Source organism: Plectropomus leopardus, chromosome 6, assembly GCF_026936395.1.
Source record: "Plectropomus leopardus strain MGB_pleo_1.0 chromosome 6, ASM2693639v1, whole genome shotgun sequence".
Lineage (NCBI taxonomy): Eukaryota > Metazoa > Chordata > Actinopteri > Perciformes > Serranidae > Plectropomus > Plectropomus leopardus.
The window spans coordinates 14,950,971-14,964,894 of NC_142181.1; the positions used below are offsets into that span (position 1 = coordinate 14,950,971).

Genomic DNA, 13,924 nt, shown 5'->3' on the forward strand with positions numbered 1-13,924 from the left:
TGCACAACCAGCACGCACCGACTAGAAACCGAAAGTTGGCTGACTAAAAGAGGAGGAAGCAAATCGAAACGGGCGGTCGGTGAAAAGACCTTACATTTTGTACTTTATTCTGTTCGTATTATTAATTTGCTTGGAAAAGTTAATGTCTAAAACATCCATGTATTCATAAACACATTATGTTATGTTAAGTATTAATGTTAGCAAAGCGACAGCCGTCATCGCACAGTAACGTCAGCGCGGTGGATTCACCTCCTGAATGTAAAGTTGTCACAATAAGTGGGATTTAATCCACCAAAATCTGTCCTAAAACTGCGGCGTGACGCTGTCACCTGCAGGGACATGGACCCGGACACTGAAGTGGAAAGGTGGGTGTTGTCTCATAGCTTTTTGGCAGCGGAGAGGAGTTCCTCTGCCATCTTTAATCCTCTCTCTTAAAGAAGCAAAGGTTGTTTATTTCTTGTTCTGTATACAACAAATTCTCATGTACAAACATGTTGATGCTTTAAGATCTTTTTAAGATTTATTAATATGATATGATATGATATGATATGATATGATACATAACATGATATATATATATGACTCCAAAAAGGACCATTTTGTATAAGGAGTACTTTTATTTTTCGCAATTTAACTATATTTTTATTATTGCTGTAGTATAATACTTTCATGTTTTTGTACTTAAGTAAGATTTTGAATGCCAGCAAGAAATTATTGGTCTTTAAATACCGATTGGACTAATGGAATACAGTGTCACACCCACTTGCATACTTTTTTTTTCCCCCCTCAGGATCTTTAGGCAGGGCCAAGATGATGAGGAGGAGGAGAAGAAGAAGTGGAAGAGGCCACCTTCCAGCTATGGTTCGATGAAGAGTGACAGTGATGAGGAGGAGGAGGAAAATGGAGAAGAGGTTGCCCAGGCCTTCCCTCCCCCGTTTCCTGTGGCACTGCCTGACCCGACAGCTCAGGAGGGGGCAGGGTACTGTGGCTTTAGTTTGATATCTAAGCATTTCCTCAAATTTTTTGTGTTCTGGCCAGACGACATAAGATAGTGTTTTTTAACACACAGCCCGGGCTGTGCCACCTGGCACCCTATCAAGGCCAAATCTGGTCCCTGATAGGGTGCCAGGTGGCCCCCCAACCATAAAGTGATTCACACTGGTAATTGTTTTTGTACTTTAGGTATACATCAGGTGCCAGAGTGCATAAAACAGCATCAAGAGCTTGTTTATCAAAAAAGGTGTCAGTGGAGGATCCTCCCCAGCCCCGACCAAAGTCTCGAATTAAGTCCCTATTGACCTAAAATCCTAGAAATATTATAAAATACTAGAAACGTCCTACAATCCTAGAAACGTCTCAATATTTTAGAAATGTCCTAAAACCCGAGAAACCTCCTACAATACTAGAAATGTCCCAAAATCCTAGAAATGTACTAAAATCCTAGCGACGTCATAAAATTCTATAAACGTTTTAATACTTGAAACATGCTAAAATCCACGAAAAGCCCCAAAATCCAAGAAACGTCCTAAAATCCTAGAAAACTCCTACAACCCTAGAAATGTCCTAAAATTCGAGGTTCTAAAATCCTAAAAAAAATCTGGGCATGTCCTTAAATCTTAGAAACATGTATAGGGGTGTTGAGACCGGCCCCTGGCTTCTTGTTATTTTGAAAAAGTGGTCTCCAAGCAAAACAAGTCTAGTATCTCAGACATGAGGCTTCACATATCAGCCTACAAAACGTCTGCTGTACCCTGGCGGCTGTGACTCTGCACCTGAGCTGGTGTTGGGTTTGTAGAAAGTTCCCTCGAGAAGATTAAGCTTTATGTGTCATAGATATGTGTTAACTAAGTTTCAGGCTGTAGGTGTCAGTGACAACCTTTTCATCAAATGACTATGCACAAGTTTGCTTCCCTTGTTATCAGTTAGGTCGGGTTCAGGGTTGTGCGTTTGTGCATCACTGTCTGCTTATGATGGTGTGAAGTGCATGATGAAGGAAACCAGGGTTGTTCAGGTTTCTCTGCAGGGAAATACAGTGTCACATCAGACAGCTTCATGGACTTTCAGTGCTAATATATTTAAAACTTCTAGCATGTAACAGAAGGATCAAATTGTAAATGCTAAAGTTTTACATTAAGCCATTTTAGTGAAAGGGAGAGGCTGTTTTCAGTCATTTTAAAATTGCTAATATGAGGTTAACCAGATTTTACCAGGTGGTTTTCCCAATTTTTTTCAGGTTGCAGATGATTCGCTCAGAGTCTCCAGAGACCCTCTACACCATGACCACGCAGCAGACCAAAGGACCAGGCGCCCTCGTCATTGACACCAGGTGGAGGAAACTCTCACACAAACACAATCGTCTGTCAAAATTTAGACAATATAAAGCAAAGCAAAAATGATCTACGTTTACTTTCTGCCATTTTGTTGATGTACGTTCATGGCATAATTATATCCATAACATGTCATTAATATATCTGTTAATAATCAGTGAAAATCTGTCCGTTGCTCTCAAATTCACAAATTGCCTCAATATAAACATTTATTTGAACTGATTGATTCTAATTTACTAACTGTTTTTATTTATATGTGAGCACATTTGAAAAATATAGTGTATTTACACAAACATTAAATATACTTTTAAAAGCATCTATCCAAAAATTGATGTTACAAAAGGGGGTTTGCAATTGTATTTTTGCCAATATGATGCATGTAATTTTTTAACATCTCAGTGATCCCTGCACAATATTTGCAGTGCTCGTTTTCAGCGTCCTTCGTTCCTTGCTATTGTCTCTCAGGTCCTCGGATCTGGGGGATTTTTCAGATGAATCTGAGGAGGATGCAGATGAACTTTTGGTTGCTGATTCCCCAGAACCACCTGAGCCTGTTGAACCTGACGATGAAATGCAGAGCGATGAGAGCAGCCAGCCGGGCAGGCTGCACCCAGAGCAGGACCTGCCTCACATATTCAGGGTCGGTGCAGCACAGTTGGTCTGCAATATTTTCTTTTTTTGTTTGTTTCTTGTCATTTTGGACTCAGGACGTTGTTTGACCTAATGATGCATTCTAAGAGTTGTGATTGTGATCCTTTTTTTTTTAAAAAAAAGTATTTATTAATATCAATAACTTTGCACCAAACGTACAAACATTTATACACGTACACAAAGACAACGTTTTATGCGTAGCATAAATTGAAACAAAAAAATGGAAAAGGGGGGATTGTAAGAGTCTATAAAAGAAAGACAAAAAATAAATTGGTGAAAAATGAATTTTAGAAAATAAATTTTAAAAAAATCTTAGAAAAGGTGAGGGATGCAATATTAACTCTTGTCAGAAGATTTCATATGACTGAAGTGATCTATAAAAGGTTGCCAAATTTCATTTCAAGTTTATCTTCTTGTTTTTTTAGGGAAAATTAAATTTCCATAGTTCCAAGCGTTTTATTACATCATTCATTAGATTTGAATGCGTTGATGCATTTCTCTGTTTCCAGTTGAGTTGGATCAACCTGTGTGCCAGAAGGCAGACAGGTGATAACATGATGTGATCGACTCTATTTTTTGTCTTGTTTGGGTCTATAACACCTAAAACCTCCATCATAGTTTAATATGATGGAGGTTAGTTAGTTTAAAAAAATCATCAACCATCCTCATTTATCATATTGTGAAAAAAATATTTAAAGATGAATCAATAATTGTGTCCTTTTGCTAATTGCCATCAGGCTTTTAATAAATAATAGAAACACAATTGTTATATCTTTACATGGCAAGAATGGTGCCTACATTATTTCTAGAGGGTTTGTGTTTTTATACCTTCTTCTCTGTCTACAGAGTATCCAGAGTATTGTGACACGCCTCACCAAAGAAGAGCTCTTAAAATTTAAGATGCGGTTTTGCCAGTGGGAAACAGCCATAAGCCTGAAACAGGCGATGGAGGGAGACCTTCTTGATTTTGTGGACAGGAGCTTGGAGGTACTTGGTAAGAAAACACAGTTTTTTTTATACTAAAAGTGAAATTCATAGTTTCGAAAATAACAGCCTAGCCTTGTTTAGTGCTCAGGGACTTGTATACTGTAAGCGATTGCTAACTATTGTTATTAATGTATTTTTATTGTTAAAATTATGTTCTGCAGGTCAGGAGCATTCTCTATCGCATACAATAAGTACCCTAGAAGGTGTCAACAAGAAAGAAGAGGCGGCTGAACTACAGAATATGTGCGGGAGAGGCAAGTGACTGCCGGTTTTAAACCAACACACAGACTTATGCAAGTGAAATTAGTTTTTTTTCTCAAATATTTTAAATAAACTTGAATGTCATGGCTGCATTTTGGAGAAAATTCTGATAGCTTGCATTTCTACTTTCACAAAAAGTTACTTAACAGAACATGGACTGCTTTCTCTATGAATTTAAGTGTGTGTGTAACAGGTCTGAAATCACTCAAAATAGAGAGTTTATATTTTTTCTGCCTAAGGAAAGGTGTAACTAATGCTTTTAGATACCACTTTTCAAAGCAACAATAAAAATGTTGGCGGAGTGAGACTATAACTAGGCACAGAGGTGGTAGTAGTAGCAAAAACATTATTCTCCTAGTCCATGGACAGTTACAACGTCAGCTGGGCCGTCTTCTTATATTTTATTTTGATTATATATCAATTTTTAATACTAATATATACTAATACTTAATACTTCCAGCTTTGAATGGAACGCAGCAGGAGACCCAGATTCCAAACCGCATGTAGTTTTCTTACTTTCCTCTTTATCTTTCTCCCGCCAGCGTTGATTCGTTTTCAACTGATGCAGCATTTGATCAGAAAATATGAAGTCATCCACGAGGGGGTTGTTCAAGCTGGGAAGTACAATCGTCTAAATACCATCTATGTTGAGCCCCAGATTTCCACCCGTGGTTATGGAGGAGTTGACCCCTCCCATGAGTTCCTACCCCACCCCCCGTTTCCCCTCCAGGTCCCCTGTGCCAACACCTTTGTTGGCCTGAACAATTTATTCCGACTGCAGACGGATGATGGCAAGCCGGTGAGGACGGTGTTGACCACCGGGATTCCAGGAATTGGCATGTCTGTCTCTGTAGGGAAATTCTGCTTGGATTGGGCGGAAAACCGTGCCAACAAGGTAAATCAATTTTGTAAAGGAGACTTATTATGCTCATTTTCAGGTTCATACATGCTTTTTTTTTTTTTGCAACTGACAATTTTCTTGTCCTTTTTTTTTGCTCAGGATCTGCAGTTTGTCATCAAACTCTCATTTCGAACTTTCTGGTACCTGCGAAACCATACCCCTCTTTCAGAGCAGATGTCCATCATGGAGGTGATAGAATATTATTACCCCGAGTTCAAGGACATGAAATACCTGGAGGAAGAGGACTGTAAATTTGTCATCATAATGGAATCGTTAGATTGTTACCAAGCTCCCCTGGACTGGGAGGTATCTCGTCTGCACACACATACACCCGAGACCCATTTACATTTGAAACTGTAAAAAAAATCTAGAACCTGAATTGAAAAGATAACCAGCAACATAAAGTTTAAAATATCTGCATTCGTAACCAGTTTTTGAAGAAGATTGGTGCTCAAGTGAGCAATCCAGGCATGTTTTAAAGGCTACGTACTGATTCTTAATCTCATGAATGACCAGAAATGTCTTTTTTTTTAAATCTCAGAATGCTCCAGTCATAAATGACAATTACACCAAAGCACATCCTGACGTCCTGATTGTAAATATCATCCGAGGTACTGTGCTTCGTGGTGCCCTCGTATGGATCCTGGGGAGGCCGGCGGCTGTCTCACAAATACCATCTCACTTCATAGACGTGGTCACGGAAATACAGGGCTTTAGGTGTGTGTGTCGGGTTTGTGTGCATCAATTTGATGTTTAAATTTTGTATATCTCATTACTGTGTTTGCTTCACCGTGTGTCTAGTTAGTGTAGATCTCATGCTGTAATTTTTTTTTCTTATCTACTTTAATGTTGCTAAAATGGTTAAATTATTTTTTAACCTGTTCCAGTCTGGCCTGTTTCAGTCTAGTTTTATCATTTTGTCCCGTCTTTTCTCCAGTGATGAGATGAAAGATCAGTTCATGACTTCGCGCTTTGACAATGCAGAGCTGGCACCAAAAATTGTGGCACATTACAAGCGCCAACCGACACTCCATATCATCGCTCGACAACCCTTTGTCTGCTGGATGCTTGCCAGAGTGTTCGAGCGCTGCTTTGGCTATCGGGGCTACGGAGTGCACCCCCCCAGGGTGACGCCCTTCTACATCAGCTTTGTGGTCATCCAGACAAATCGCAGGCTGCAGTTCTACTATGGGCAACAGGAAAATGACCTGGTAACGTACCTTCATTCACTATAGCCATCAACTATCATTTTTACAAGTATGAAAATAAAACACTAATTACCGTCTGTATCAGGCTTTCATTTATTTATTGTTCATTTTTACGAGCAGATATTAGAGCTTTAGTTCAGCGTCAGAATTTGTCATTTCAATGTACTGTTTCCTCTCAGAAATGGTCCAATGATGAGAGAGACCTGCTGACAAAGATTGGGAAGATGGCCTTTAAGATGCTGGAGAGGAATACCAGCGTGTTCTTTGAAGAGGACGTGAAGGATTGCGGTCTGAAGTTGACGGAGGTGACGGTGTTTTCTGGCGTGTGCACTGAGCTTCCATTTGGAGGCTCGGATGGGAAGAGGACATACTGCTTTGTACACTTTACCTTTCAGGTAAAACTGCTTTCATAGTCTCAGTATTCCATGAAAACTTTTTTAATGCTGCTGTAATATAATTATAATATGCTGGAAACGTAGTAGTCAACCCGTTAGCCAGTGTAAAGAGTGGTTTATATAATGAGCAGGTTTAGGAACTCCCAAAAGATTAGCCCTAAATTTCACCTCATACCTTCTCTTCTCCAGGAGTTCATGGCCGCGCTGTACGTCTTCATTATGTTTCGCACAGAGTCTAGAAACGTTCTTGACTCTGCGCTGTCGCACAAGCCCAAGTTCTTCACATCCAAGGATCAGTCCAAATCCGCAGTAAGCCTCGTCCAGTGTGCTGTGGCACAAACTCTCGGCTCTCCACTGGGCCACTATGAAATGTTCCTGCGCTTCTTGTGTGGCTTGTTTTCCAAGGACTGCGACGAAAATCAGATGCGTGGGTTTTTTTACCACCGCAGTGTGCCGAAGGTGACTGGTCTGGATGAGGTCCAGCAGCTGCTGGAGCAGACAATACAGACAGCAGAAGAAAACAATAGAGACCGCGTGGGAAACTTGAAGGAGTGCCTTAGAGAATTTATCCAGGAGGATGAGTGAGTCTGGATTAGACTGCATCCGGAAAATTACTTCATATGGACGTGATAGATAAAAGAGAGGTCCAGCCTTATTTTTTTGTCGTAGAATTCATGAACTATCACAAAGTGATGCTCAAACCACTCAACAGAACTCAAACTTGTTCTGGTCTCTTTAGCTTCATGAAAAAAATTCATGCATAAGAGGTTGGTATAGCTAGGAAACTAAAGAGCCCAATAGTCTGACTTCTATCTCTGCTTTTTCATTATTTGTATGTTTATTTATATCATTAGTTACATTGCTTTTATTAATTTTCTTTCTTTGTTAATTTAATTAAATTTTATTTTATTTTCTGTCATTTACAAATTCTTACCGTACATCTCTAGTCTTCCATTATCACTCTGGCTGCCCTCTGCTCATGAAACAGAATTAAGGACAACGGGTAAAGTTTGAAAACTCTTTGTAAAATAATGAAGTCCTGACTGTTTTCTACTTGTACTATGTATCGGCATATTTTTTCAACAAAACATTTGGGAAGAAATAGTAATGTTATAGTCATATCAGACAAACTAAACTATGTTTATTCTATGCAATTCAGTGCAGTTTATGCAATATTATATTATGTCAGTCATGTCTTACAATGGGCACTATTAAAAATTCATGCATATACTGGATTTTACTCCATCCAGTTGTCATTTTTTATTTAGATATGTTGATTTTTTTAATACATTTGACAAAAGGAGAAATGAACTGTTTCTAGATTTATAAAATGTGAGATGTGATCAAATTTGGAGGAATATGACTTTGTTGATTCACAGTAAGTATTGAGCAGATGTGCGTGACCTGTTTATACACAGATGAAACCATGTGAGTCATCATTAGAGCCAACACACCTCTCAAATATATGGATTGTTTGAAAAATGACCTTAAAGGCTATAAAGAGGAGAGGTCACTTCTCATTTTGTCAATAAGTGGCTCTCGTAGTTAGAGGTGTATGTGAGCTTACACGTGGTATCTGGACGAAAAGTAATGATAATGAAATCTTAAGTGTATATACATTTGTCTGTTTATATGTCTTTTGGGGGAATACATGCTTATGTACTTTTTTTTCCAATAGGAATAAAACTACAAAAGAGAGATGGAGATTTTTGTCTCAGAATATTCAAAAAAAAAATCCTAATTTTTTTGGAAAAAGGCTTAACAATCAGTTCTGTAGTATTTCAAACATTTTTAGATAAAATATAAGTTAATATGGTTAAATTTTAACTAACAGATATCACTATTAAACCTCCCTGTTGACAAATTTACATTAAGATATTTTTTTATATTACAAGTTAAGTGTAATGTTTAAGTATGCAAATAAGCCTTATATGATTTAATATACACTAATTTGCACACATTCAAAACAGAAACCTGAACTATAATAAACCTAAATGTGTATTTTGATGTTTTCAGTCTGAAAGAATATGTTATGGAAGCAAAATAGCTCACAGTCTGCACTCCTCGCTGCTAGGTGCCACTAAACACACTATTTCTTCAACGCAACCTCCCAATGGACCCGTTCCTCCATTTTCTCAATTTATTTCTTGCTTATTTTACGCTGTAATCCTGCATTTCTAATAACAGTGTTTGTATTGGTTTTAGTAATATCCACAGTCATTCTCATGTTTTATAGAGTAATGTGTTTCATTTTTATTCTGTGGTTAAGTGTTTGACACCACTATTATAAAACATATAAAACCAAAATCAGAAGAGAAATAGGTGAAATGATATTTTTTTATTCGATGAATGATAATGAACAACAACCTGCAATAAATGAATTACAATATTGGTTTTCCAGAGACAGAAATGTGAGATTTGACAAAAAAAATCCTTCAGGTCAGTAACATCAGATCTTCAGCCTCACCAGTTACTTTTACAATAAAGACAATGTGATCCACCCGTCATCAGAGTCATCTCATTATTATATTCACTTTCATGCTGTTCAAAATGAGTGCACACACATCAACTTTAACACAGATTAAGAGGTCATACACATTCATTTTTAACTCACATCTAGGGTAACACAAAATAAATGATTAACAATGATTATTTGTTTACTGCTTTGATAACGCACTGATTAGAGACACATCTAGTTGAGTAAAAATTAGTAAATATTTTCCACAGAAAGCAAATCACTCAGTTATCAAGAAGTGAATACAAGTACAATGAAAAGTAAAAGCAAAAATCAGTTGCCCAAAACACCAATATTCAATAAAAATTAATACAAAGAATGAATGGTGGCATGACTTGTAGTTTCCAGAAACCCATGCAGTCTCTCTGTCGGATCTACTGGACAAAAAAGAGACAGAACATTTCAGTAAAAAGTGAATTTATGCTATTAACTTGGAAAACAATGATTTTTGCTGATATACCTTGGTCTCAAGAGGTCACATGTTATATGAGGGCTTTAATTCTTACCTGCAAATGAAAACAAAATAAAGATAAACTTTGATAACAATCTTACAGCATACTAGGCGTTACACAGAACAACAGCTTACCCTGGCAGATAAAAGGCAGCTTTTCATGGCAGCTTGCGTCCAACCACTTCAGGTCTTGTGACCCTTCAACCTTGATGATCTTCCCACAGTGGTAGTTTAATGGGTCCACAAAAGCGCTGTTGTTCCAATGACTTTCTGTAACGTTTTGCCCTGAGATCCATTTCCACGGGGGGTTAATGCCAACTATGGACCGCTCCAGGCCGATCCACACTCCGCCACTCACTGCCTTGTTACGCAGATAATCATTCACAGCTTTCTGCACTTCGTTGTCAAGGATTTGAACCAGGACGGAGTTCATTTTGTAGCAGTGCTGCATGGCAAGAAACCATTCTTTGGCTTCCTGGTAGAACTTAAGACCATGCTGTCTAAAATCACACGCTGAAGTGAAGTCGCAGTTGTTTGGTTCTGTGTAAAAATGCAAAGGAGGCATAAAGAACTATTAGTGTGTGTATGGCACAATATGTAAAAAGGGCTACTGATGTTATGATCAAAGCTGCACTGCAATACTTGTGGCCAAAAGATGGCAAGGAATGTGATTACCCAGTAATGGAAAATCTCACTTGGAGTTAAAATTTGATATCTTGTGTAATATCCTAAGTGCATTATTATTATTATTATTATTATTATTATTATTATTATTATTATTATTATGACAAAGACTGCCATTCTTCATCGTCAGCTCCATGGATCGAGTTGGACTAATTGGATGAGTCAGACAGGTTGGACTGGTCGGAGTTTAGGTTGGAGCCAGACTCACTGATGAGTTGCATAAACAGTTGCATTACACGGTTATTGATTAAAGTAGTGATTAAATTTTTCTACCAAACACACAAAATGCAAAAACCTTAAGAATGTTATAGGAGATAATGTTGATCTACAGAGAGTATTTCAAACCAGCAGAGTGATATCATCTATCTACTGTGATGGTAAGTTGCGTCAACATTAAAGCAGGATATTATTGACATAATGCACCGCACATACCCACATCTGCTTTCTGTGTTTTTTGTTAAGTGTGCATTGCACTCTACAAAAGCGTGCAGACTCATAATTACGGTAAGGAGAGTTTTATCTGTTCAAAGCTGCCCGAACATGTAGAATTTTACACTTTTACACTTTTTTAAATCAAACAATTCTGATGTATCAGGGACCATTATGCAAGTATCAAATCTATAATTTGGATCAATATAATAAAACAGCTATTTTTTGTGAGTATGTGCCCAATGAGGGTTGTGTCTTTTTTGGGCAAACATCTGGATAATTCAGATTTCTTCCTGATTAAAACAAAAAAAATGTGTTTAGATGTAAAGAGATAATTACCTGAAGTCATGGATAAGCACATGGTGCCTCTTAGGAATGGGACTTCATTATGTGTTTTCCCTTGTTTTCTATTATATTTCAAATGGTTTTTTTTTCTATTAGTGGTTTTGAAGGCAAAATTATTGGGAGAATTAAGACAGTGCAAAAGAATCACATTTTAAAAATGAAATGAGAGCGCTTAGCATTTTCATACCGCGGCAGGAAGGGTACCCTGAGACAGCGTCTGAATGAAGAGATATATTCATGTGTGGTGATGACATCAGCCAACATATTTTAGTTCTGTGGGAAAAATGTAAAGCAAGTTACAAATCTGTATTCAATGAGATGCACCAACAGTGATGTAATGCTACATAGTATCTTTAAAGTAAACATAAATTAGCTGACAGAAACATGCTGGCTCATTATGTTTGCTATCGATAGTCCAGAACAGATATTTACCCTGAAATATACGTGAAGTATTTGCAGGTCTTCTCGCTGGTACAGAGATTCTTGCAGGCAAAATTATTCCCCACATTTCTCCTCATTTTATGTCCATCTTTTAGAAAGTAAATATGATGTGAGTCCGAAAAACCTGATAAATGAAAACATAAAATAATCGAGAAAAATAGTTAGAGTATAGACAGATTTCTATGACTTCCTCATTATTCATTTCATCTAGTTGAATTTGCTAAATCAATTTCTCATGCAAATATGCTAATATAGTCTTTTAAGTGCAAACATCTAGCTTGACTTAATACAAATGCAGTTTTTTTTTAAATGTATGACACTTTTACAGTCTATTAGTTATTTTTATTCCCCTTAACTGCTGCAATATAACTAATCCTGCTCCTCTGCCATATGCCCCATCTCAGGAAACTACTTGGAAATTGAAAATTTGGACAGTAATTTAAAAAACAGAGGAATTCTTATTCTTATCAAGATAAATAATGTTCTAATATGTGTATGGAGATAACACAGCTCGCCAAAGGGAAGTGCTTACCTAATGATAGCGTTAGATACACACATTCGTTAACGCTGCCATCATTGCAGAGGATAGTCCCACTGTCTGCTTGTGCAAAGTTGTTAATGGTCAGGTTTTTGTCAGTCACTGTGACTCTGGATGAGCTGGAATTATTGGACTGACACTTGCCATTCTCACATTTACACTTGCTACTTGTGCCACAGTATGTATAGGGCCGATTAGGTGAAAATGGGAAAGTGGCATTACTTCCCTCCGGTAGCCATACTGTTCTTTCATGAATATATGCTGCTGCAACATGACACAAACTCAGCAGCAGCAATAGATGGATGAACTGCACCATGGCTTCTGAGACCAAAGACAAAAGTCAATAAATTGAGGAGAGAAATGCACAGCATTTCTCCACACCACAGATGCAGATTTAGCTCACCTAATCATGGGAGTTTTAATTTGCATATTTCCACTTACAGCAGTGAATTACTTAACAACACAATATGCAATATGCTGAAATAAAATGATTCATGTTTTTGATTATTTTTAATGTGACAGGTGGTCATTATGTCATGATAAAGTAATCTATAGTTTTCATATAAACATTCTCTACAGAGAAATAAAAATAAGTCTAATGATACTTGTATTAATAACACTAGGACTTAATAGACTGGCATTTGGACTTAACTCACTCGACTTCAAGTATAATTCCATCATTTATGGATTTTTCCATAATCCATTTTCATTGTATTTCTAATATGCAACAAGGTGCAAAAAATCTTTATACACTGTCTAAACTGCAATAATTGCTCCACAAATTTAACTGCTTCTGTGCAATTATTCAAAAAAGCTATATTCTTTCAACTCTTGAATGCAGGCTATATATAATATGTTACATATATTGTTATATTGTATATATTCTTATTGTTCTTCATACTCATGCATATCTACTGTACATTCTAGCATCTTACTCATATTTTATATTTCTAATTTTATATACTGGTTTTACACATTGTGTTGTAGCATAGAGCACATAGTTTTACATTTTTACACACTTTACACATACATCAGTACATAATTTAAAATTTAAATATTTACATACTGGTGCTAATTGTTTCTTATTATTACTATATTTCTAATTTATATGTTTACACACTTTACACTCACATTGTACATATTTATATTTTTAAATATATTCTCATACTAATGCTAATTTTTAAAAATTATTCTTATCATTTGTATTTCATATTTTACATATTTTTGTGCCACTTGCAGGGATCAAAAGAGTATTTAGAATTCTGATAAAGTGTAATTAAACACTAAAATTACCTCATTCTAACTTATGCTAATGCTGTCTGAATTTTTCAAAAACTTACCCCATCAATGAAGACTTGTTGCTGTTTAAAATGTGTGCGTAGGGAAATGTGAACAGGAATCTTTACAGTGCATCACTTTATAGAGCTGTTTACCTCCTTTTGACGAGAGAAACACGCCCACACCACCCACACTGTGGTGCTCATTTGTTTTAAAGGGGATTTAAAGTGACCTTTAAAGTTGCATGTGTGTTCATTTAAACGTATATATATATGTCAAGACACTGTGAATGTGTAGGCTATTGTGCATACACTGTAATGTAGTGGGAAGAGGAAAACTTTAAGATGCCTGATCATCAGTACATTTTTCAGGTAAAAAAAATTGAATGGTTTATTGGTACGATATTAGATGGTAAACAGACAACAGACAGCACACTCAGTCTACGTGTAAGTCAGATTTTGTGCACTGTTGGTGTGATTAGGGGGTTAGTTTATCTAGTTTATGTTTAAATGG

General features: G+C 36.9%; 2 protein-coding genes across 5 annotated transcripts; one reads left to right on the forward strand and one right to left on the reverse strand.

Annotated features, from left to right (window-relative positions):
* The first annotated feature begins 13 nt into the window (after window positions 1–13).
* nlrc3l (NLR family, CARD domain containing 3-like) lies at window positions 14–9,237 on the forward strand. Its single transcript, XM_042487055.2, has 12 exons — window positions 14–365; window positions 791–979; window positions 2,234–2,326; window positions 2,793–2,967; window positions 3,825–3,972; window positions 4,127–4,219; window positions 4,769–5,121; window positions 5,227–5,433; window positions 5,669–5,844; window positions 6,065–6,338; window positions 6,515–6,730; window positions 6,920–9,237. The coding sequence occupies exons 1-12, from the start codon at window positions 340–342 to the stop codon at window positions 7,313–7,315; spliced, it is 2,346 nt and encodes a 781-aa protein (XP_042342989.2). The 5' UTR covers window positions 14–339; the 3' UTR covers window positions 7,316–9,237.
* Window positions 9,050–13,564, reverse strand: LOC121943527 (C-type lectin lectoxin-Phi1-like). Of its 4 annotated transcripts, none has more exons than XM_042487056.2 (7): window positions 13,474–13,534; window positions 12,128–12,454; window positions 11,587–11,719; window positions 11,342–11,427; window positions 9,832–10,236; window positions 9,706–9,751; window positions 9,050–9,619 (listed from the first exon to the last, which is right to left on the reverse strand). In XM_042487056.2, exons 2-6 carry the CDS (start codon window positions 12,447–12,449, stop codon window positions 9,741–9,743), a joined length of 957 nt encoding a protein of 318 aa, XP_042342990.2. In that variant the 5' UTR covers window positions 12,450–12,454; window positions 13,474–13,534; the 3' UTR covers window positions 9,050–9,619; window positions 9,706–9,740. The 4 variants fall into 4 exon arrangements, with proteins under 4 accessions (XP_042342990.2, XP_087934976.1, XP_087934975.1 ...); XM_088078850.1 differs by having other exon boundaries at window positions 12,128–12,193; window positions 13,474–13,499; XM_088078849.1 differs by lacking the exon at window positions 12,128–12,454 and having other exon boundaries at window positions 13,474–13,564.
* Between the last annotated feature and the right edge of the window lie 360 nt (window positions 13,565–13,924).